General features: G+C 38.9%; 3 protein-coding genes and 1 pseudogene across 3 annotated transcripts; 3 read left to right on the plus strand and 1 right to left on the minus strand.

Moving 5' to 3' along the window:
• Positions 1-3,958: 3,958 nt before the first annotated feature.
• Positions 3,959-7,586, plus strand: LOC137707573 (cyclic nucleotide-gated ion channel 2-like). Its single transcript, XM_068446472.1, has 7 exons — positions 3,959-4,086; positions 4,186-4,831; positions 5,425-5,640; positions 5,734-6,056; positions 6,147-6,258; positions 6,481-6,804; positions 6,881-7,586. Exons 1-7 carry the CDS (start codon positions 4,058-4,060, stop codon positions 7,367-7,369), a joined length of 2,139 nt encoding a protein of 712 aa, XP_068302573.1. The 5' UTR covers positions 3,959-4,057; the 3' UTR covers positions 7,370-7,586.
• Positions 7,587-11,219: 3,633 nt separating this feature from the next.
• On the plus strand, positions 11,220-13,976 carry LOC137749210 (phosphatidylinositol 3,4,5-trisphosphate 3-phosphatase and protein-tyrosine-phosphatase PTEN1-like). Its single transcript, XM_068489323.1, has 7 exons — positions 11,220-11,429; positions 11,538-11,846; positions 11,953-12,129; positions 12,301-12,414; positions 12,603-12,791; positions 12,891-13,229; positions 13,740-13,976. Exons 2-7 carry the CDS (start codon positions 11,565-11,567, stop codon positions 13,881-13,883), a joined length of 1,245 nt encoding a protein of 414 aa, XP_068345424.1. The 5' UTR covers positions 11,220-11,429; positions 11,538-11,564; the 3' UTR covers positions 13,884-13,976.
• A 1,329-nt stretch (positions 13,977-15,305) lies between these two features.
• LOC137708383 (probable ubiquitin conjugation factor E4) lies at positions 15,306-21,262 on the plus strand. Its single transcript, XM_068447441.1, has 16 exons — positions 15,306-16,262; positions 16,791-16,995; positions 17,200-17,351; positions 17,432-17,684; positions 17,834-17,986; positions 18,329-18,532; positions 18,633-18,745; positions 18,832-18,946; positions 19,068-19,157; positions 19,280-19,483; positions 19,577-19,672; positions 19,832-19,954; positions 20,256-20,348; positions 20,437-20,601; positions 20,674-20,763; positions 20,858-21,262. The coding sequence occupies exons 1-16, from the start codon at positions 15,421-15,423 to the stop codon at positions 21,035-21,037; spliced, it is 3,078 nt and encodes a 1,025-aa protein (XP_068303542.1). The 5' UTR covers positions 15,306-15,420; the 3' UTR covers positions 21,038-21,262.
• A 933-nt stretch (positions 21,263-22,195) lies between these two features.
• Positions 22,196-23,893, minus strand: LOC137708384 (phenolic glucoside malonyltransferase 2-like; annotated as a pseudogene).
• Positions 23,894-24,704: the final 811 nt, after the last annotated feature.

Below are 24,704 nucleotides of genomic sequence, written 5' to 3' on the forward strand. Positions count from 1 at the left end.
GGAAATTGGCCGGAATACCTATGGTCACCGTTTCTTAGATCTGAAATTGAGAAAATTCGGCTACAAATTTGGAGAAACTAACTTGAGGGTTGGAAAGAGGAAGGGAAGAGGATTCTGAAGGTATAGTTTGACGCTCGTTGGTGACGGGAGGACGGAGCCACTGCTGCATGAAAGAGAAGAGTATATGGGAGGTAGGAGAGAGAGAATGAAAGGGGAAGCGAGCGGAGGGAATGAAGGGGTGGAGTTGGACTTTTGTGAAGGGGAGAGAGGTTTAATGGTTTTTTTTTATTTGTTTTATTGGTGTTCAATAAATTGTATTGGTGCCCAGTTAATCACAAATGCACAAAAAAGTATTTTTAAGAAATAAAGTTAGTTAACAGACACCAATATTGGTGGCTGATTTTTTTAGGCCACTGATATCAGTGGCATCTCATTGTAAAGCCACCAAATAATAGTAAGAGTAGCAACTTTATATCTATGACCACCAATTGCAAAGGGTGGGCAAAAAATGGTGTGTAATGGGCATAATTCTAGTAGTGTAGGAACAAAAATAAGAGAGAGAATCCATTGATGTGTTTAAGTTCCTTAAAGCTCTCCCTAGAGCGGGAGAAGGACACTCCTAAAGAACATTTACAATTTGATTTAATTTGGACGAGCTACTTTGCTAATATTGTGCTGTATAATTTTCGTTGGGTACTCATTATTGCCACCTTTTCTCCATGCCTTCATTGTACTTTCTACTTCTACAGGCCACAATCGTACGTGCATCACGTTTTGCTTTTATTTAGCAACGTGACAAAGCTAAACAGTTTCTACAACTTACACATCGATCCATTTTATACATTTGTTGTTTTTCGTTTCAGTTCAGACTGACAAAAGATGCATGTGATTTTGTAAGATCCTAAAATGTGGACTATTCTCTCCCCTTTTTTTTTTTATTCCCTCCTATTTGAACGGTCACGGTTAAGCTACGTCAACATCTTATATTAATTTCTTATAGAAAGAGAAAAACAAAATAGAGAATGTCAAAGGAGGGGATAAAAATGGATGTAAGGAGAAAAGGAGATAATCCTAATCCATTTTCTACATCCATCGATCCAATATTCATCTATATGTGAATCTCAAAAGGGGATGCACATAAGAAGCTACAGAAGTTTTCAATTTTTAATGTTCACAAATCGGGCATTTGCATAACTGCATTTCGTTTGGTTCAGTGGTACAAAACTGTTTGACGATCTCGTACGCTTGGCTTCATACAAGAACCTTCCACTCAGAAGCAGCGGGAAAGAGAGTTTGCAAGCTATCCATGCATGCACACAGAGGAAAAGGTTGGGAGAAGTTAGAAGCGAGCTAGCATGCAGTGCTTATTCGTACGTAAGCTTTGAGGTGAAAAAGAAAATAATTAAACAAAAAGGTCACAACGTAAGTAACTTTTGGAATACGTGCAGGAAAGAATATGTAATTAAAGGACAATACTTATGTCCACATGCAAAATAGTCAGCTTAAGCAATGAAAGATTGGGACGATATTCCAAAATCTTGTCACCTTGTTTATGTAAATATATAGTTAGCATATTTGAATAAAAAAATGTTATATGAATAATGTTATGTACTTCAAGCTAAAGGTTAGAACTTTTTTTCCTTAACTCACTACGTCCTGAGTTCAAACTTTCTTTCTTTTTTAGTTTACATTAGTCTAGAATATCGCTTATAACAAAAAAAATATATATATATTATGAATTTATATATGGTACTGTTAATTTGATGATCATATTGTAATTTTTTCTTGCTTGTAATTAAGATGTTAAATGTTAACACATTGTTGCAATATCGTTAAAGGTCATATATGAAGCCTAAAAGTAAATAACAAGGAGGAGTTATTCTAAGAAATTTCAGTGATTAATTAGTATTCAAATAGAGAAATTAAAGGTAAATATAATTTTTAACCTATTAATCTGGAAAATTATTAGGAAGGGATAATGAAAATTATTAACTTCTTAATTTGCAAATCAAACCATAATATACATACTTGCGAATGTGACACTTAATTACCACAACATACACTCGAGACGACGAGAAGCCAATGCACGACACCTTTTTACAGACATCAATCAAATCATGTTGAAATCATGTTGGGAAACAGTCCAAAAGAAAAGAAGATCTTGGGGCGTAGTTCTGATCGTGAAGTTTTTAGCACCTTAAACTTTATAATTTTTTTTTTTTTATTCTCATAAGAATAAGTAGATATCTTTTATTTCTTAGCCATACAAAAGGGAAATAGTTGATCAGATCGAAATCCAACATGAGGTTGAGATAATTAGATCATTGAAAAGGTGTGGTGGTGATGCCTTAGAAAATAAATTATTATTGTTTATATATTTATTTTTTTGGGCGGACCACGGATAATACTTTCAATTCAATTATGCATAGGGGGTATTGCGACTATCAAAACACTCAATGATTGAGCAGAACATCCTTCTGGGTTATCATATGCCCCTTGGTACGTTAGCCCTTTTTTCTTGGTGAAACACCAGAAAGAAAAGGCCACAAAAAGAACTTAGCTTTGAGAGTCTATACAATCGGTTCTCTGTCTCGAAACCTCAAAAAGATCATCTAACAAAATGAGTAGACATCACAGGAGAATGCTCGAATCAGCTCCGTGCATTCAAAGTCAAAAAAAAGATATTCGGTTTGCCAAACTATCGACTACCATACACATTAGCTTTTTTTTTTCTTTCTAACTTTTTACTCTAAAAAAAGTCATTTTACACTCCTTATAAATGTATATTTATTTCTAAATATAAAAAGATTGGTGTGTAAAATGATTTTTTAGAGTGTCAATAACAAGTCTCATTGAATACTACTAAATTATTGATTAATTTCACACAAATAAACAATGATACTTTCTATTTTATTAATGGCAAATGTTAGAAAAACTATGTTTTTAGGCCACATTTTATAGACCATGTGACGACATCTATTGATGGTTGAATTCAATCTTTAAAGATTTAAATAAAAAATTCAATCATCAACTGTCATATCATGTAGTCTACAAAACATGAAGTATATTGTTATTCATGAAAGTGCAGTTTTTTATTCTTTAATGCAAAATTATATTTTAATAGAAGTAGCCGGGAACTTGTTTGTCATGAGCCCATGCAGTTTGGTGAAAAACGATATTAACCCCTTGAAGTGTAGAAGTGCAGTAACTTATAAATGTCACGGTACTACGGTGAGCACGTATGATAAGAGGAGAAAGAGGGTGGCCTGCGGGCTGGTGGTCCTGTAAACATCCCCGGTGACAAGTAGTGGTCATTCGTGGTCCCCAAACTCGTTGAGAAAAGCCAGTTAACCACGTTGCCTTAGCTCACCAATTCTATGGACGTCCCCTCGCTTGCCCCTTCCTCTTCATCTTCATGTGCTACCTGACACAAAATATTATACATACAGTCCTACCTAGGAAAAAAACTAAAGGTCACACCGCTTGATGAGAATTGAGAGGGCTGGTCCGATTACCCAATAACATTATGTCGGATCGTCAATTTATTTTTCATGTAAATTCTCATCGGATAAGTATATCAATATGAGTTGTGAATATTGATAATATCAACTTTATAAACCTATTGGTAATGATCAATAACATATTAGATGATGACACGCCACATGATTAAAATGATTGGTCTGCCGATCTAATAAAATGATGTTATGTCGTTTGTCATTTTTACTTAAACCTTCATTGACAAGCATATCGAAAACAATATATCAACAATTACATAATCAACTCACCATTTTTGTTAACGAACATAACCATATTCAATAATTGATAACATATGGGATGATTAGATATGTCACGTAATTAGAAGACTTGCTAAAATGTTTCCCCTCCATAGCTAGTTATGGGTGACCCATTCTTTCTATACTCAATTATTTATCAGAATATTTCATCTACACATATATGTGTTTATATATCTTTGAGTCACTCTCACTGATATCACTCGCTCTCCCAAACACTCTCTCTTCCTCTCTCCCATGGTTGCCTTCTCCTCCTTATCATCACCATGTCCTCCTCCCATTTCTTCCTCCCAAGGTTACTACTAATTCCTAATATTAATTACGTACTTCTTCTTTAAATAATTAAATTATGTATAATTGCTTACTTTTGCATGGGTGTGCTGACATGCAACAGGTGGACCCGAGTTCTCCGGCGCCAGAACTCCCAGAGCGACGACACCAACAACACCCACAACTCCAACAACATCGAAGACATCATGAACACCCCAATCATCTCCAACTCCGTCGAATGCTACGCCTGCACTCAGGTGGGGGTCCCAGCCTTTCACTCCACCAGCTGCGACGCCGCCCACCAGCCCCAATGGGAGGCCTCCGCCGGCTCTTCCCTGATCCCCATCCAATCCCGCTCCGACCTCAAAAAGGGTCTCTCCCGCCACCGCCCAGCCAGCCCCTTCGGCCCGGTACTTGACCCCCGCAGCAAGCGCGTCCAGCGCTGGAACCGCGCGTTCCTCCTCGCGCGTGGGATGGCGCTGGCCGTCGACCCGCTCTTCTTCTACGCCCTCTCCATTGGAAGAAGCGGGACGCCCTGCCTATACATGGACGGCGGGCTGGCAGCAATTGTCACCGTGCTCCGCACGTGCGTGGACGCCGTGCACCTGTGCCACCTGTGGCTACAGTTCCGGCTGGCGTACGTGTCGAGGGAGTCTCTGGTGGTCGGCTGCGGGAAGCTCGTGTGGGACGCACGTGCGATCTCCTCCCACTACCTTCGATCTCTCAAAGGTTTCTGGTTCGACGCCTTCGTCATCCTCCCCGTTCCCCAGGTTAGTAGACTGGCTGGCTTTCATCCTCGTCAATCATATCTTTTGTTTAATTACTGCCCATGAGTTCGTATCTCTACGGGTCTCCACATGAAAAAACTTGGGTAAGAATGCCCGACCACGTGATCTCATCTCATATGAGAGCTGCTGTCAGTCCAACTAAAATTTTTCTCGCCTCACGTTCATATGATATAATTATCCAGATTTTTAGAAGGTAGCACTAACTTTCGAAATTTTTTTTAGTGTAATGATCACAATATACTATACGATATGAGAAATGGTATGGTTGATATTTCATGATATAAGGTACACATTACTATGACATAATTTAATAAAAAGTACTACTCACACACCTATTTTTACTTCCCACATACTTTTATTAATTTTTTGTTATTGATTGTCTTCAATTCATCGATCCAACCGTAAAATATGATAGGGATGTATGAGAAATAAAAATAGATGTGCTGATAGCTCTACCCAATTTAATTAGCCCACAATAAAATCTGTTTGTCAGAAACTGCATTTTTTGTCACCAATTTGCAGAGAAATTGCAGATTTTTGGCTGAGAAACACTTTCTGCATCTTTGTTTTTACAGGCAGTATTCTGGCTGGTTCTTCCAAAATTGATAAAAGAAGAGAAGATTAAGGTGATCATGACCATTCTTCTCTTAATTTTTTTGTTCCAATTCCTCCCAAAAGTCTACCACAGCATCTCCTTGATGAGAAGAATGCAAAAGGTCACAGGCTACATCTTTGGCACCATTTGGTGGGGTTTTGGCCTCAACCTCATCGCCTACTTCATTGCCTCTCACGTACGTAGAATCGTCAAATTACGTGATTACTATTCAAAATCTCTATTAATTGTAGTTCTTTATGCTTAATTAATTTTTGTTCCGTGATTTTAGGTTGCTGGGGGATGCTGGTATGTGCTCGCGATTCAGCGTGTAGCTTCGTGCCTAAGGCAACATTGTGACCAAAATGTCAACTGCAACCTCTCTTTGTCTTGCTCGGACGAAGTTTGCTACCAGCTTTTGTTACCGGCGGCCACGAGTGGAAGCACTTGTGGAGGCAACACAACAGCAAGCGTGGTGAGAAAGCCGCCACTCTGCCTCGATGTCAATGGCACGTTTAACTATGGAATCTATCAGTTGGCTCTTCCTGTCATATCTAGCAACTCCCTTGCTATTAAGATCCTTTATCCCATCTTTTGGGGTTTAATGACTCTCAGGTACCTTGTTAAGCAAGTAAACTTCGTGATTAACTAGTAATAATGCGAATATTAGACAATTTATATGATTAATTATATGATCAATTGCAGTACATTTGGGAATGATCTTGAACCTACAAGTCACTGGCTAGAAGTGATTTTCAGCATATGCGTTGTGCTTAGTGGCTTGCTGCTCTTCACTTTGTTGATTGGGAACATTCAGGTGACTTTTCGCATGCATAATAATGTATATTTTGCTTTTGGGTTTTTATTTTTTACCTTTTTTGGCCAAGCGACTTGACTACGAATAGACTTCACCGTAGCAAAATTAGCTAGAGCAATGTGTCTCGTAGTTTAAATTTGATTAGAATATATGCTCAAATAAAAATAAAAAAGAAAAGAAACAACTGATCTCACTATGCGTACTGAACAATGCTTGATGCAGGTATTTCTCCACGCCGTTATGGCAAAGAAAAGGAAGATGCAGCTGAGATGCAGAGACATGGAATGGTGGATGAAGCGGAGGCAGTTGCCTTCTGGATTGAGACGAAGAGTACGCCATTACGAAAGGCATAGATGGGTGACAATGGGGGGAGAAGATGAGATGGATTTGATCAAAGACTTGCCGGAAGGGCTCCGGAGGGAGATTAAGCGCCATTTATGCTTAGACCTCATCAAAAAGGTTCCCCTGTTCGACAACTTGGATGATCTTATTCTTGACAACATTTGTGATAGGGTTAGGCCTCTGGTCTTCTCCAAAGATGAAAAGGTAACAAATTGATCATCTGCAAAGTGATTTAATTACTCTATGATCACGTGATTTACATCCCAATTAATTTAAACAGATAATCAGAGAAGGAGATCCTGTGCCGAAGATGCTATTTATTGTGCGTGGACGCATTAAGCGCACGCAAGGCCTAAGCAAAGGCATGGTGGGAACGAATGTGCTTGAACCGGGAGGGTTTTTTGGCGATGAGCTGCTCTCCTGGTGCCTTCGCCGGCCATTCATAGACCGCCTTCCAGCCTCATCTGCGACATTCACCTGCATTGAATCAACAGAAGCATTTGGCCTCAATGCAGTCGATCTGAGATATATCACGGATCACTTCCGTTACAAATTTGCCAATGAGAGGCTTAAGCGAACTGCGAGATACTACTCTTCGAATTGGAGAACATGGGCAGCTGTGAACATACAATTCGCTTGGCGCAGCTACAGGTTGAGGACTAATCGAGGTCCGGTGATTCCTGTGATTCCAAATGGAGGCTCTGAGCGGAAGCTGTTGCAGTATGCTGCAATGTTCATGTCACTTAGGCCACACGATCACCTTGAATAAATAGCACTCAATTAATGTTTAATAAAATCTTCTTCATGTAGAAAATAAAACTATTTAGGCCACATTTTCAGACCACGTTCTAATCCACTTTCCCTAATTAACATATCAATTAAAATAATGGTCTGAATTCAATGAAGCATTAGTGTATGTAGAACTATTGTTCTATGATAATATCTTTTTCAATATTATTATTTTCATGAGAATACAATACTTTAAACTATTTTAATTTATAAGAGAATTTTCGAACTTGAGTTCAAGTGGGCAGACATATTATTGTGGTCAAATGGCCTAACCTACTGGAATGAAGATGATATTCTAAACTATTCTAATGTTAGCTTTATACTTAAAAAGGCATTGTCTAAATCATACATTAATCTCATCTAAACTCAATTCTCCGTTAAGATTAATTGCTTTGGGCAATCATATCCTTACGTTGAATTATGAATAAAAGAATACCAACGATATATCTACATATTCCATGTGTTAAACCACTCTAATTCTTTACATTGTTATGCGCCACCTCTTAAGTTTGGCACAGGAAAAAATTTCATCAAACACAGAGAAAATTTAACTAAGTAACGCGAAGCACAGTTCCGTTGGGATGTGAATTCATAGATAGGAAGGAACCATCCACATTTATACAATACTGGATACTCTGGATTACAACTAAAGCGACACGGTCATTAAATTTCCGTCGTCTTTTTCCTTCTCCGTTCGACATTATAGTGTCGCTCATAGTTCGACGACGTTCGACGTAAATCATTGCATCTTGCATGTCGTTTACTAACGAGCACGACGTTCAAATGTCGTCAGGCGAGTACAGCACTCCTTACATAACACATCATATGTTGTTTAGCTAGCTGTTTTGGAGGTTGAGGATAAAAACGATACATGCAACTTCCCTCTTGCGTCTCCACAAAACAACTGCAAAGTTTTATTGTTTCGGTCAATATATCATTTTACTCTCAATTTTCTTTTTGATTTATAGTCAAATTATCCAACCAAAAAAAAAAAAAAATTATGTAGTGAAATTGCTTATTTCTAATGATCTTTTTATTTTATTTTGTGTGTGTGTGTGTGTGTGTGTGTGTGTGTGGGATGATTAATTGCCAAAGTTTACTTTAGAGATTCTTCTGGAATTTGTTTGCGACTTTGCAGAATTTCATTTGCAAGTACACATTTTTCTTCCGTTTGATTTGGTGCTGGCCGATAATAGGGTTTCAATAGTAATTTAAAAGTTTATGACATGCTTAATGTGAATTTTTCGATAAATATTGATGAATAAATATACTCACATTTCCCACCTAATTCAGCCTCATTCATACTAACTACGAATCACAGATTCACAAGCCCATGCTACGAGGCTTGTGACTTAGCACATTTTAGAACTATAACAATTGCTATAACATCGTACTTTGTACATTTATATGAGGTTTGTTCACTGTATAGTTGCTAGATTCTTCTAATTGAAAATCTTTTTATTTTCTTTCACATTCAAAAATTTCTCTATTTCCCTTGAGACGCAAGATTGCACTGGATCTATTGAACTGTATATGACAACTTGTTCGAATATGGTTATCTAGGATTTACGTGTGTTCTCACAATTTTTCTTTTTCACATTTAACACAAAAAGGGGAAAAACAACAAATCACAAGTTCCCATCTCGCTTCTGCTGATCCCTTTCCTCTTTCTGCTCTTTCTCCTTCATGATCATCATCGTTTCATCTTCTGTTCTTCTTATCAATAAGTAAAAAGAAAGAAAAAGGATATCAATTTCATGTTCACACCCAAAACTCTATCTTTAAATATGGAAATCGTTGTGTGTGTATATATGTGTGTGTGTGTGTGTGTGTGTGTGTGTATTCTTTTGTGTTTCGCATTAGCTGATTTATAATTGATATGGTTCTGTGGGTAGTGCTGATTTATAATTGATATGGTTCTGTGGGTAGTTGGAGTTCGAAAGACTAAATAAATGCTAAAGGAGAAGAGTTAAAAAATGCCAGCCTTGTCGATTTAGGGTTTTAGGCGATACTTTATCTTCATATTTGGTTTAGCCTCTAGTATTTGTTTTGATTGTGGGTATTGTGATCCAATAAAACTAGATGCAAAGAAAAGCAAAGGAAGATGAAACGATGATGATGGAGATCAAAAGGAGGAGAGGCTAGAGAAGTGTGGCTTAATTACTTTTTAATTTTTCTTGAGAGGAAAATTTCCAATAAGAATGCCCATGTAACGTTAGCTACTTAACGATTTTGTTAACAACTTTAATGGGATAATGCAAACTAGGACACGAAACAAGAGCACAAGGGGTAAAGTCAGACACATTAGAGTGTAGAGGGTAAAATGAGCTTGGTGAAGGCTACAAGGGTCATTGCATTTTTGGTTGATAATATTAGGGTTGATCAGCTCAGCCATTCCTAATTAATTAAAAAAGCTTCCTTCTGTCCCAAGGCAGAAAAATACCCTAAGTTCTCGCCCAATTTTGCTCCCATTTTTTAATTTCTTGCCACAACAATTTTCGTCCAAATTAGGGGCAGAGATTGTTGTCCCCTCCTCCAAATTTGGCCTAGCTTCCTGTTTGGGCCCAAAATATTATTGTTGGGCCGAGCGGCAGGATGTGCTCGGCCCAAGGTGATGATAAATACTATGGGCCGAATAATAACTCCTAGGCAAGCTGGCAGGGTTGGCCAAATATTATCCCAAGTAGTCCGGGTGAATAGGAAAGGGTCGAAGAAATCCTAGTACAACCAGGATTCTCGACCGACAAGGAATGGAGTCCCGAAAAGAAGGAAAATTCAGAATCCCAGTGGGAGTAGGTTTGTTCGAGTTAGAATCGAAATGGGGCAGGGACTCCCAATCCAAATCGGAATCGGTTTCAAGGAATGGGGTACTATAAATACAAGAGAGTGTACAACAGAAAAGGACCTTCACAATCAGCATACAATTGCCCTGCGCAAAACCTCTCAAACACCTTGAGATTTTTCCTTTTCTTTTCCCCGCCGACATACCTTCAGTTTGGATAAACAGCACTGTGGAAGCACCCGGCGAGCATCTTCAGTTTGGATAAACAGCACTGCTGCCGTAGAATCAGCCGACCGAGAAGCACCTTCAGTTTGGATAAACAGCACTGCGTCGAGGTCGACCGGTTATCTATCTAAGTCTCGACCGAGAAGGGTTTTCGAACCTTTATTGGCAGAGGTCACCTTGCTAGCCTTTTCGGCATAGTCAGGTGTTACGAATCGCATTGCTCGGCGTACAGGACGCCGAGTTATTTTATGATTGGATACTCGCAAGTAGGTTTCAGGGTTCGGCATTCCGACGGCCGAACTACGTTTACCATCAAGACATACATCACGTTCGAGTACCTGTGCCCATACAGTTTGGTCTCGATTCGACGTGCTTATACTCTTACGAATATAATCACAGTGACCGAATCGGGCTCCGACGATTATTGAACTCCGCAGAATTAGTAGCCTTGTCTTCAGGCTGTAGAACTCAGAGACCGAGAGCGTTCCTTCCTCGGTCGCAATCGCAAGATAAAGAAGTCAACGACGCGCTCCAAGCGACATCAACAAATTTTACTCCTCGGCCGAGCTCGGCCGACGAGTTGGCACGTCCCGCATTCAACCGAAGGACGTAGTTAGCTTATTAGTTACTCGGCCTGCGCGCCACGTAGGTTTTGTAATTTTTAGGGTCAACACTTCCCAACCCCAATCAGCTCTCTCTTTTCTTCTCTCTCCCAACCAACGAAAAATGGAGGTCATCCTCGTCATGACCACCCGGCCACCCTAACCGCCCACAATTTTTTTTTTTTTTTTTCATTTACCAAAGCTCATTCTAGGGTTTCTTCCCCAAACCTTTTCAATTTGGGGTTTTAATTTTTTGCCCTAGAATTTGCTTCAACACATCAAGTTCCTTTCGCCCAATTCATCACAAATTAACTTCATGTTCAGCTCTGCAGGCACATTTTCTTTCTCCAAAAATGCTATATATGTAGGACATTCTTTTATCACATCGCAGATAAAGGAGGTCGTCCCCGTGAGTCACATGTATTAGAAAGGTGGTGAATAAATATGACACGAATAACTTGTGTTTAAATGTACTTTTTGATATATTTATCATTAATTTTGTTTAGTGGTTGTTGATGAATGGTGTTTTCTTGGGTTAGGTACCATAGAATTAGATCAGCCAAAAGATGGGGTTGAAGTTCTCAAGGCAAATGCCTGCAGGGAAGTTTGAAAGCTTAACCCTACAACACAAACTGATCAATTGTCTGAGTAAAAGCTTTTACATTCGTAACTTAGTGTCAAAGCAGCGGAGGCGAATGCTTGTTGCTGGCTATGATCTCGACATGACTTACATCACGGATCGCATTTTGGCAATGTCATTCCCTGCAGAACGAATGAGGGCAATGTATCGTAATCCTCTTTGGCAGGTCAAGTCTGTGCTTGATATGAGACATCAAGATCATTACAAGGTACTGCAGCTCCTTAATCCAATCAGTTCCTCCTCAATTTTTTCCTCTAATTTTGGTTTCCTTTTTATATATGCAATTTTTCGTTAATAAGGTGGTACTTTTTCAGATCTACAACCTTTGCATCGAAGAAAATTATGACCCGTCTCATTTTCATGGTCGTGTGGAGAGATTTCCTTTTGATGACAATCATGTTCCACATCTAGAAATGATCAAGCTCTTCTGTGAAAGTGTGGATTCATGGCTATCACAGGATCCGGAAAACATTGCCGTTATACACTGCATGGTAGTCATAAATAGCAAGCTAGCTGCTACAAATATAATTTCTTAAGCAAATATTGTTATTTGCTTAATTATCTGAATCCAAATATTTATGACACACTGATTAAGCTAAATTTACACCAGTGAGGATGTATTATAATGTTTGTGTTCTTTGATCGCTGCTATTTTGATGCAGGCAGGCAAAGGTCGCACGGGCTTAATGCTATGTGCTTACCTAGTCTACTGTGGGATGCCAGCAGAGGAAGCTCTTCAGTTGTATGCTCAAAGGCGGACCGTCAATAATGAAGGAGTAAGTCACATTAGTTATAATACAAATAATTTCCAGTAGAATATTAGTATATAACATAATCTGTATGAACAAAAATTTGAGATTATGTATTGCTTTCAATTTCGATTCTAAGTCATTTAAAAACTCTTTTAAGAAGGGCATGAAAAAAGCTTACACTAAGAAGCACGTTGTGTATCTGATCTAAACAGGTCTCAATACCAAGCCAACGCCGTTATGTAGAATACTGGTCGAACTGTCTCTCTTTTCCTCGTGGAGTTGAAGATGCGCCTCCCGATGTGAACTTGCCTCAGCAATGTAGCAGAGAATTGAGACGAATCCGATTTTATGACACGATTAACATTGAAAAAATCTTTTTTGTGGTCTCAGAGTTGCAAGAGGTATGCCCTTTTTGTACATTCTGATAGGATAGAACATTGATCAATTACAATATGCTTTTAAGCCAACTAATAAGAATTTTTTGAACTTTGTCTTAACAGATTTCCGGCCAGCTTTATCGTCCATCACTAGAAGTTTCTAGGAGTTCCTGCAAACAAATCCAGAAAGGATGTCAGAGGACTAGTAGTCCACGATACTATGTCTCATTCGTTGAAGGCGAAGAGGAAGACAAGAAAGCAGAATCGGATGAGCCTCATGTTGTAGTCCAAATGGATACAGAAAGCTCCGTACTTTACCAGAAGGCCTGTCTTGAATATTACTTCGATATGCCTGTGCAGATAACTGGAGATGTGCGAGTCATATTCTATCAAAAAATGTATGGAAGTCGCCTCTTCTATGCTTGCTTCAACACAGCTTTCATCAGGAACAGCTTGCTACAGGTCTTGACCTACTTTCTCTTTTCAGCACTTTATCAACGGTTCACTGAAAAAGCTTCTTTACAAAGCACTTATGAGCCCGGAGAAAATTTAGGCCTTGTTTGGGATTACTTCTAGAGAGGTCAAAATCGTTTCCGAACAACCAGAAGGGCATTTAGTGATGTATGGCAGACAAAGTTTAAGAGTGCTCACGGGTTTTGGAAGCACATGTAGTACTTCCTGGGAGAAGCATTGCTCAACTACTTCTTGAAAAAGTGCTTTCAAATGCATTTTCAGGAAGTACTTTGAATTTTTTTTTTTTAAATTTTTGCTGAAAGTGATTATGGGTCAATTTTGTTCTTTTGAGCATTAATGCTTCAGAGTGGTTTTACAACCCATAAACACTTAACTTTTTTTTGCTAAACTTTGTCAGGGATGATTATAGCCATTCTAAAAGCACATCCAAACAAGCTCCCGCATGCACAGTTAAAAATCTGATTCATGTTGATCTGTTGGTGTTTTGAATGGTTGCAGCTCACTGTTCAGGATTTGGATAAAGTTGGAAAAAAAGGAGGATCAGTATGCGGCCCTGCCTTCCGCTTAGAGCTACTATTTGGTCCTGCCAATGCAAGACCCTCATTCACAACTCCAATATCTGATCATCATGAATTGCTGTAAAGTCTTACCGGGAATTGTTTAAGGAGATTAAACCGGCGGTTTATGACTCCTATTCGAATGAATTTTGACTCTAATTTTCTCGACACAAATTGATCGACATGATAAACCTATGTATGTATGTATATATATATATATGTACACACAAAATCACGTTCCTCCTGCATTCTTGCCATCTAATTTTTCATTGGCAGAAAGCAGTGGGGCTATGAAAAAACAAGTTTTGTATCATGGTATGGTCCAGAGCGTTTTACGGATGTTGAGGTATTTACCTTGAAATTTTGTTGATTCAATGCGATTATTTTTTACTGCATAGCCACCTCCCGGAAAAGAACAAAAAAAATGGACAGCATAGACATGAAAACTTTTAAGTATGGTGCTATAGTGCACTTGCTAATTACGATCGTTAGAGAATTATAACTTGAGCGTTAGTCTTCACATCCTTCAGCTTTTCCTCGACGAATGCCCTGCAGTTTTCTTCCCAAGATGGATCCAAACGACGATTATGGTGGTGCACTGCTTCGGCCACTATGGCCTCCATCCACTCTCCTCCACCCCAATAGATTTTACCGAATGGGTTGCTGACCATCAACTCGAGCATTGTTGAATGTTTGATAATGCAAATGGCAAACTCTCTCTCGTATGCATTCCCTTGGAAGCCTTGAATCTTAACTATTTAGTCGGAGCAATGGACCTACAACAATCAGATCCCTGCAAATCGCTAAGGTCAAGCTTTCTAGGGAAACAAAAACAGACGATAAATGTGCCATTCGAGTTTTGTCGAAGAAAACATCTTTTAGATGCACAGTTTTTAGCTGCTTGAATCTGTCGAAATGAGTGGATAACTATAGTTTACCACTAATTGTCTCTCTTTTTAAGAAAGTAAAAAAATGCTTGTGTTGATATCTCAAGTCTGAAGGTAACCAGTTGGGAAAACATAGCCGCCATATATGTTCTTGATAAATTGAAGATCAAGCACTTCAACTCCCTTGGTAATTGCAAAACGAATCCATTCATTAAATGTCAGTAGATTTTTCATTCAGGGGAAAGCCATTCTGAAAGACTCTACCTTCTTGTCACGGCATAGTACGTACTACGCATGTGATCAAATATTCTAATGAATAAAATATTAAGTTTCAATTATGCATTTCTAAAATCGAAACTCTCTCTTTCTATTAATAATAATGAGCGATCATTCTAGTAATCGTTAATCTCTATTAGTAGTTACTAATCCAATTCTTATCGAATATGAGTTGGAAAGTTGGATTCAATAATCTGAATAGAATCCAAATTCCTTGATCTTCGATTTTGATTTGGATCAAGGCCGAATCGGGATCTAAATGTGCTAGGAAAGGAAAGAAAAAGAAAACCGGGCCGGACCGGAAGTGAACCGGAACCCGTTTTGGGAGCTACTCCAATTTCCTACGTTTTCTCCAGGTCCTTCTCCTGTGTTGTTCTACTCAGTCTCACAGACCATCAACGAACCTCTGCGTCGTTGTTTCTGCGGAAATTCTCATCACTGAGAGCCCAGATTCCATCCATGGCGACCCCGAAACCCCAGCGGTCCCTGGAGGAGCTGGAGGACATAGTCCTCCGCAAAATCTTTCTTGTATCGCTGATCGGTTCATCGGACTCCGATTCCCGAATTGTTTACTTGGAGATGACTGCGGCAGAGATGCTCAGCGAGGGGAAAGAGTTGAGGCTCACTCGCGACGTCATGGAATCGGTTCTAATCGATCGGCTCTCCGGCAGCGTCCCCGGTGCTGAACCCCCGTTCCAGTACCTGATCGGGTGCTACAAACGGGCCTACGACGAGGGTAAGAAAATTGCTTCCATGAAAGATAAGAACTTGAAGTCGGAATTGGAATCTGTGGTTAGGCAAGCGAAGAAGCTTTCGGTTTCGTATTGTAGGATTCATTTGGGAAATCCCGAATCGTTCCCGAACCCGAATTTCGATTCGACTAAGTCGAATGCGTCGCCTTTATTGCCATTGATTTTTTCAGAGGGCGGCGGTTCGGTTGATGGGTTCGGAGGAAGTGGGAGTAGTGGGGGAATTCAGTGCCCACCTGGGTTTTTGGAGGAGTTCTTCACTGACTCCGATTTGGATAGCTTGGACCCAATTTTGAAGGGGTTGTACGAGGAGCTTAGGGAGATTGTGCTTAAGGTTTCGGCCCTCGGAAACTTCCAGCAGCCATTGAGGGCTCTGTATTTGTTGGTTAAGTTTCCGGTTGGTGCAAGGTCACTTGTGAATCACCCGTGGTGGATTCCGAAAGGGGTGTACTTGAATGGGCGTGTCATTGAGAGGACTAGCATTTTGGGTCCTTTTTTTCATGTCAGTGCTCTGCCTGATCATCCTATTTTCAAGAGCCAGCCTGATGTTGGGTGAGTGAATTATTTTGTGTTTGTTGTTTGCCAATGATGCTTCTACTTCTCGTGTTGCTGTTATTTGCATTTGGTGTTGACATGTTCTTGTTCTTATGTTATTTCCTTTGGTTTGTGGTACTGATATGTTGATATAGAAAAGTATAGAATAAATTTTTGAATGCGGTGTTGTTTTCGGTTTCTAGACTCTAGAAGATTGAAGCTACACTTAACAGAAATGCGTATCTGTTTGGCTTGGTTAAACTTACCTTTCTCCTTTTGGAGAGAGAAACAAAAAAGTACAGGAGTCAATTTGCTTGGTTATCATATCCCCTTCTCAAACTTTGGAAACTCATAATTCTTGAGTCGACTAAAAGAAACTGAACCATGCATGAAACTGGTAGATAAATGTGCACATTGTTTTCTCGTTGCATTCTGTGCTCTCTTTCTTTTTGGGTTAACAGTCCACTTTCTTTTTCTCTTTAATGTTTAGAAGGAAAAAGGGGCTTCTTATTAATGCATTGTTTCTCTCTTGAACGACAACACCAGGCAACAGTGCTTTTCTGACGCTTCAACTCGTAGACCTGCTGATCTGCTATCTTCATTTGCCACAATTAAGACAGTCATGAGTAACTTATACGATGGCCTTACTGAAGTTCTTCTCTTACTACTGAAAAATGCTACCACTCGTGAGAATGTTCTTGAGTATCTTGCAGAGGTGATCAACAAAAACTCATCAAGGGCCCATATTCAGGTATTGTCTCTGATCAGATACCAACAGTGATGTTATTTTGTGACAAGATTGTAATCTTGGCCAGCAAAACTGTTGGAGAAACAATTATTGAGTTTAATCTTAATTGAAACCTTTTTTCTATTGATAACTGGTATCAACTTTTTAGTAAGGAATCTTTGGATTCTTATGTTATGAACATCCAGTGATTTGGTACTATGGTCATAGGTGGATCCTCTTTCATGTGCAAGTTCAGGCATGTTTGTCAATCTCAGTGCTGTCATGCTTCGGCTTTGTGAGCCGTTTTTGGATGCAAATTTAACAAAAAGGGACAAAATTGATCCAAAATATGTATTTTACAGTAACCGTTTGGAGTTAAGGTGAGGATTTTTTTATCAGTAGACATAAGTTTTCCTTCTTGAGTTCTGCGTGCTAACCATTGTTTCTTGACCTACATTAGAGGTTTGACTGCTTTACATGCATCATCTGAAGAAGTAACTGAATGGATTAATAAAGCTAATATGGGGAGTACTGATGGTGAAAATCGCCTTTTACAATCTCAAGAAGCCACCAGTTCCGGTAATAGTGTCAATGTGAAGCCAAGCAGTGAAAAAGCTAAATATTCATTTATTTGTGAATGCTTCTTCATGACTGCAAGGGTGCTCAATCTGGGGTTGCTGAAAGCATTTTCTGACTTTAAACATTTAGTACAGGTAACTGGGGTATCCTTTATTGGAAGACATCAAATACTACATGCATGTTATTTTTATGATTTAAGATTTTCATATACTTCATGAACTGTATAAATTGTTATCTGTAATTGAAGTGTGGAACATTTATATATGGAAAATACTCAATCCAGGACATTTCAAGGTCTGAAGATACTCTTTCCACACTTAAAGCCATGCAAGGCCAGACATCTTCTCCACAATTGGAGATGGATATAGCTCGCCTTGAGAAGGAAATAGAGTCATATTCGCAGGAAAAGCTTTGTTACGAAGCTCAGATATTAAGGGTATGTCCGAACTGTGTGTGTGCACGCGCTTGTGTGGTTATTTGCACTTAGTTGGGTCATGTATATTTTTGAATAGCTCTTATGAGGTTGGTATCATAACCTATTAGACTTGAGCTTGTATCTATTTTCGTATGGTTGTCGAGGGTCGAACTAAGTTGCTAGTCATATTGAAGCTGAATGATTTGTTAGGTGGCCATTCTAGTCTCTGGCATTTGCATCAACTTTGTAGGAAGTCTGTCTATGCCTATTCTATGGTTAGATATTTTTAACCATTCTTTCTTCAATGGGGTTCTTGTTTGGAGCCACTACTGGTCCTTATATTTGTTTTTTCTTTTCCTTCAGGATCCGACACTTATACAGAGTGCTCTTACTTTCTACCGTTTGATGGTGGTGTGGCTAGTTCGCTTGGTTGGTGGATTTAAAATGCCTCTGCCATCAACTTGCCCTACGGAGTTTGCTTCTATGCCGGAGCATTTTGTGGAAGATGCCATGGAGTTGCTCATATTTGCTTCCCGGATTCCAAAAGCCTTGGATGGGGTTTTGTTGGTAGAATTTTTATTAAATGACTTTTATCATAAATTATTCTCTTCATACTTCCTGTAGTCTTATCTTCATGTGTTATTAATTTTATATTTTTGCTTTGCAGGATGATTTTATGAACTTCATTATAATGTTTATGGCAAGTCCAGAATATATTACGAACCCTTATCTAAGGGCAAAGATGGTTGAAGTCCTAAACTGCTGGATGCCCCGTAGAAGGTGGTTTAACTTCGCCATTTTATATTACATCCTTTGATTTGATGATGAAAATTGGGAATTTATAAGATTTTGCATTGCATCTGCAGTGGATCATCTGCTACAGTGACCCTATTTGAAGGGCACCAACTATCTCTTGAGTATCTTGTGAGGAATCTCTTGAAGCTATATGTCGACATCGAGTTCACTGGCTCTCACACACAGGTGGGTGCTCTTATGAACATGTGTGTGTGATATCGAAGGACATTCATCTAACTATATTTTGCATTCTCAATTTTTTTTTTTTTTTTTTTTAAATTGGCGTGTTTGTTTCCCAATTGTGCAGTTCTATGACAAGTTTAATATTCGTCACAACATTGCTGAACTTCTTGAATATCTGTGGCATGTCCCTAGTCATCGAAATGCTTGGAAACAGGTACAGTACTTTAATGGAAATACGGTTGAACTTTCTGTGGTGATTCTAAATTCTGTAAATTCTGCACTGTGGTTTCTTTACGGCATGTGCCCTTGACTGCAATAACATTTATATTGCTCCAGATTGCTAAGGAAGAGGAGAAGGGTGTTTACTTGAATTTCTTAAACTTTTTGATCAATGATAGCATCTATCTTCTGGATGAAAGTCTTAACAAAATTCTTGAACTCAAAGAACTGGAAGCTGAGATGTCAAACAGTGCAGAATGGGAGCGCAGACCTGCTCAAGAAAGGGAGGAGAGAACCCGCCTATTCCATTCTCAAGAGAATGTCTGTTTCATCTTCCCCCCACTCAAACAAAACCCGTTAATAGTGTTTGTTTGGAAGTCAGTACCTAACCAAATGAATGCTTGGTACTTGCAGATTATCCGAATAGATATGAAATTAGCAAATGAAGACGTTAGTATGCTGGCATTTACTACAGAACAGATTACAGCTCCTTTTCTACTTCCTGAAATGGTATAAACATCTCTTTCAATCTCTCACACATGCACACGTTTGTGCAGATGCATGCTTATCGCTCTGAAGTGATAGTTTGGTTGCTAAATCCAAAAGTTTCCACATGGTTTATCTTCTTAGTATATTCTGAACAGCTTTGTTATTTGATTTTCTGTCCAGGTTGAAAGGGTGGCCAGCATGCTCAATTACTTTTTGTTGCAATTAGTAGGCCCTCAAAGAAGATCGCTTAGTTTGAAAGACCCTGAGAAATATGAATTCCGTCCAAAGCAATTGCTTAAGCAGGTTGGCATGCTATTGTGATTTTTGCTTGGTGGATGACATGCAGTTGAAATTATCTGTTTATATATAGTTATTTTTGTATGACTGAATCAAAATCTGCCTGTTAGTAAAGAAGGTTCAGTTGAACACGGCTCATGGTGCCACAGCTTAGCTGGCCCTGACCCACTCATTAGCATTTCTAGCCTATTTTCATGCACATTTATGAGTGTCTGATTTGTTGTTGGCGGAGATGTTTGCATTTATTTGATTGAAGAACGCTTGGACTGACTTCCTTTTTTTTTTTGTTTTTTTTTTTTGTTTAAAGATTGTATACATATATGTTCATTTGGCAAAGGGTGATTCAGAAAATATATTTCCAGCTGCCATCTCAAAGGATGGTCGGTCGTACAATGAACAGGTAATTCAGATGAGTCAAAGCGTTACTTTTAACTTCTATCTTTATGTTTGACTTGGACACTACCTGACACAATTCTACGTTGCTTCAGTTGTTTAGTGCTGCGGCGGATGTCCTAAGGAAAATTGGTGAAGATGGGAGGATCATACGAGAGTTTATCGAGTTAGGTGCGAAAGCAAAGGTTGCTGCTTCGGAGGCCATGGACACTGAAGCTACTCTTGGGGATATACCAGATGAATTCCTCGATCCAATTCAGGTACATTTTTGTGTAGTGGCTAAGTAGATATGTTGGGACCGTCTTATGTTACATGTATTTTCTTTCTTGCAGTACACTTTAATGAAGGATCCAGTCATCTTACCTTCTTCAAGAATCACGGTAGACCGGCCCGTCATTCAAAGGCATCTTCTTAGTGATAGCGTGCGTCATCAATCCTTATGTGATAATATATAGGGTAATCTTTATGAAACGCATCACCTGTCTTGCTAATTTATCTATTGCATGCGATTTGCAGTCTGATCCGTTCAACCGATCACATCTTACTGCGGACATGCTGATACCAGACAATGAATTAAAGGCAAGGATACAGGAATTCATTAGGTCCCAAGAATCGAAGAAGCACGCGGAAGACTTGAGCACGCAGAGCACCAAGGCGACAATACAAACTACAACTAGTGAAATGCTAATTGATTAGGACGTTGTTCATAGGACGATTAAGATTTATAGCATTGGGAAAGTGGCAGCGGGGAAATTCTCCAGAAGGGTTATTGTAACTATAATCTTTTAGCATATGATTACTATATGTTCTAGTAGACAAGCTATTACTCATCATGAAAGGGTGAGGGTTGTAAAGTGTAATTTCATTTTCGTTAATTAATAGACTTGTAAAATCGGTTGGAAATAATTCAATTGTCCAAAATATGTGATTGCTGTGCCGCTAGGGGGAAGCAGAGAAGGCCTTCCCGAAGGTCATATAACTCGCAAGCAGCTGCCGACCAAAAGGCTTTAGATTAAGCATGATGAAGACCATGATATTGATTTGTGACATTAGATGATGTGAAGCGAATTTTTGAGTTTTATAGAGTAAAATGACAATGTTTGAGCTTCATGGGACAAAATGGAATCAGATCGAGTTCTAAAGAGCAAAGTGGAGCAATTTTTGAGTTTTAAAGAGTAAAGTGACAACTTTTGAATTATAAGGACAAGGTAAAATTAAAATCGAATTTCAAGGAGTGTAACTAAAATAAGCTAACAATTACAAGTTTAAATCCCCAAATATAAACAATTATTGGCTATCAAATTATAGGGAAAATTTTGGTTATGACATTCGTCCGATTCTCCTTCTCGACTTTCAATTTGGCAAATTAATAGGTTTTAAGAGTCTATGAAAGTTCGATGAGTAATGCTAGGTAGACTAAATTTGAATGTCGTTTAGTTTACAAAATTTAATCTACAAATTTAGTCTCCCTAGCATTACCCAAATTCAATATATACCAATTTTTTTGCCAAGAGAAAAAATATATACCTAATTAAATGTTCAAAGAGAAAAATCCGAATCGACTCCTAAGTTTGAGAGACATTACAAATTTTCCCCATATCATAGTTTCAAGAATCAAGCATGCATGCAAAGCGCAATGCAAGCTGTTCTCACGTCAAGAGTTCAAGGCCCCGTTTGTTACGCTTTCTTAAAAGGGACTGTCTTAGCTGAGACTAGCCATATTTGGTACTGGCTGGACTAAGAATAAATGTGACTAAGAGACTAAGTTTCACTCGAGCCTCGCGGTACTAGTACTAAAGGAAGTAAAGACCACTGTCCTTGGTTTTGCGCAAAGTCTTCCGAAATTTTTTCTAACAACATTATTTATACCAATTCGTCCGAGAAACATAGAGCTTCCTGCTCCAAAAAAACATCACAAGATTAATCATGAAGAAGCATACAATTTTTCAGCTGACCAGAATATATATGAAATGAGACTTCAAACTTCATAGGGTTTCAAGACCTTTTGCAAATAGAGAAGCAAAAGCATCCATATGATGTTTTTTCAAAACCAACCCGATGTCAACAGCTCCGCCGCCGTTCTTACCATCTGCAAAAGTCATTGTTCCGACTATATGCATCCGAACCACTTCGGTGCTCCTTGGCCTTCCCCATCCAAAATCAGTATCATACATGTCAAACCGATGCGATCCAGCGGTTGTAAATATTCTCTGATGACCAGTACCACTACCAGTCTGTATCTGTTCATCAGAAGGGTACAAACTGGAAACGAGATTCTCTGCGCCATTCATCAGACTCCCGTCATCCAAACCCTTAATGGCTTCACTAATCGCATTTACCGCTACAACCAACCCGTCTTCTCCCAGAAGTCCTTTTCTTTCTGCAAGTGCTAGACGGGCCATTACGCAGTTTCCAAAATAGTTTGCAGGCAAAGGAGGGGTTAAGCGCGACCGGCAGTCCACGTTAATTACCATAGGTATTATTTTGTCCCCTTTTACTTCATCTTGCTCTTCTTGCTCTGCTTTTAGTAAGCAAATCCATGAGTAGGCGCACGTTAGAGAAAATGTTGACAAATGAACAGATCGATCATGTCCTTCCGGTTGTTTCCTGGCCATGACCCATTTCCGTAAAGCTTGTATCTTTGCGCTTGTGAATTCGAAGTTGCCTCGAGTTGAATTTGATATCACTCGAGATTTGTAGCGGGCTGCAACCATCAAGCTTCGATTATTTTGTTGTCGGTCCATGTTCAGAAACTGGTTCAAGTAAATCTCTTCCAGTTGGAGAAAGATGGGGTCTTTCATACCCCGTCTGTCGTAAAATGGTTTGAGCTGATCGGGCAAAACAACGTCATCGGATTGATGAACATGTCTGCATATGTGGGTCCATGATTTCAGAAACATGAAGAGAGTCTTGCCGTCAACAACTGCATGGTGCATGGATATTCCAATGGAAAAGCCGCCGCTGTTGGGAAAAGCCGCCGCTGTTGGGAAAGACGGTGATTTGGAACGCCATCACGGCGGCTTTTTCGTGAGATTTCGCCAGTTGGGGTACAAGAGGGTGGTATTCTTTGGCATCAATGTTAAAATCATTGCTTGAGAGATGGTGGAAATCGGCATCAGATTCGGCTACTGTGAGGGAAACGGTGTCGCCTTTGACATAATTGAGGGTGGGTTTGGGGGAGTTTTCGGGCCAAGTGATGTTTCCGGCTAGAGGCAGAAAATGTTGGAGGGTGAGAGAAAGAGAGGTTTTGAGTTTTGGAATAATTATTGAATGAAAGAAGAGTAGGGTATCTGCAGGGGAAGAGAAAGGCAATATGTCATAGAAGAAAAGGCGATGGAAGGGAGGATACCTTAGCCATAGGAGGTCAATGAAGGTTAGAGGAAGAGACAAGTAATCTTGTGCCGGCAGTGCGTGATTGACTTGGAATATTGCTTCTGACACACCGGCATCTCCATCGTAAGTAAGTTTCTCTCCTTGAGTTGGGATGGCCGCCGCCGACGAGCCGGGTTGTGGAGCTACCCTGCAAACTTGAATGACTTTCATTGCCATTGGATTATCGGATTGGAGTTTGGAAATGAAATGAACAACTTTTTAATGAAGTGTTTAATTATATAATATAGTTTAACACTACCTAATGACATGATCAAACCTATTTAATTCATTGGTTCATCCAAAATTGACGTCAGAGCAAAGTCGTCGATGGCTGCTGGCTTCATGGGTTCCAAGACAATTTATAATGTATGAATACAGCTAGTAAATGCAAAACTAAGGAAGCACGGACCGATGCTCAAATCAATAAATCATTTTTTAAGAAACGAGATTAAATATGCAGATTAAATTTTGTAAAGAAAAAAAAATATTAAGGAGATTTTCAAAATGTGATTCTCTGCTATATCACATTTTTGGTAACATAATTTATAATATTGACACATAAATTATATAAAAAATATAAATGATAAAGAGTCCATAAAGAGTTTCAATTTTGAGAAAATCTTTTTAAAAGCATCTTCAATAGAAATGTTAAATTTAAATTGTCAAATTTTGAAGGTAGATACTAAATGTCTTCAATTTTTTTTTAATCATATATTGGGAGTTCTATTGTTATAAAAATTGTAAAAAATTGTGCAAATTGCGTACATGATGTGATTGGTTGACTTTGAGGGGCATTTATTAAAAAATTCAAGGATTAGGATTCTCTTCTTTCCTTTTTTTTTTCATCTGAGAGATTTTTCAGTATGATTGTCACACGAGGTGATACATCACTTATCTCTATACAAATGATGACATATGTATGTTAAAAAGTTAGTAACTTAAAAAATAAAATTTCCCACTACTTACATAAAAATACGTAATGTACCATCTG

Source organism: Pyrus communis, chromosome 11 (assembly GCF_963583255.1).
Source record: "Pyrus communis chromosome 11, drPyrComm1.1, whole genome shotgun sequence".
Classification (NCBI taxonomy): Eukaryota; Viridiplantae; Streptophyta; class Magnoliopsida; order Rosales; family Rosaceae; genus Pyrus; species Pyrus communis.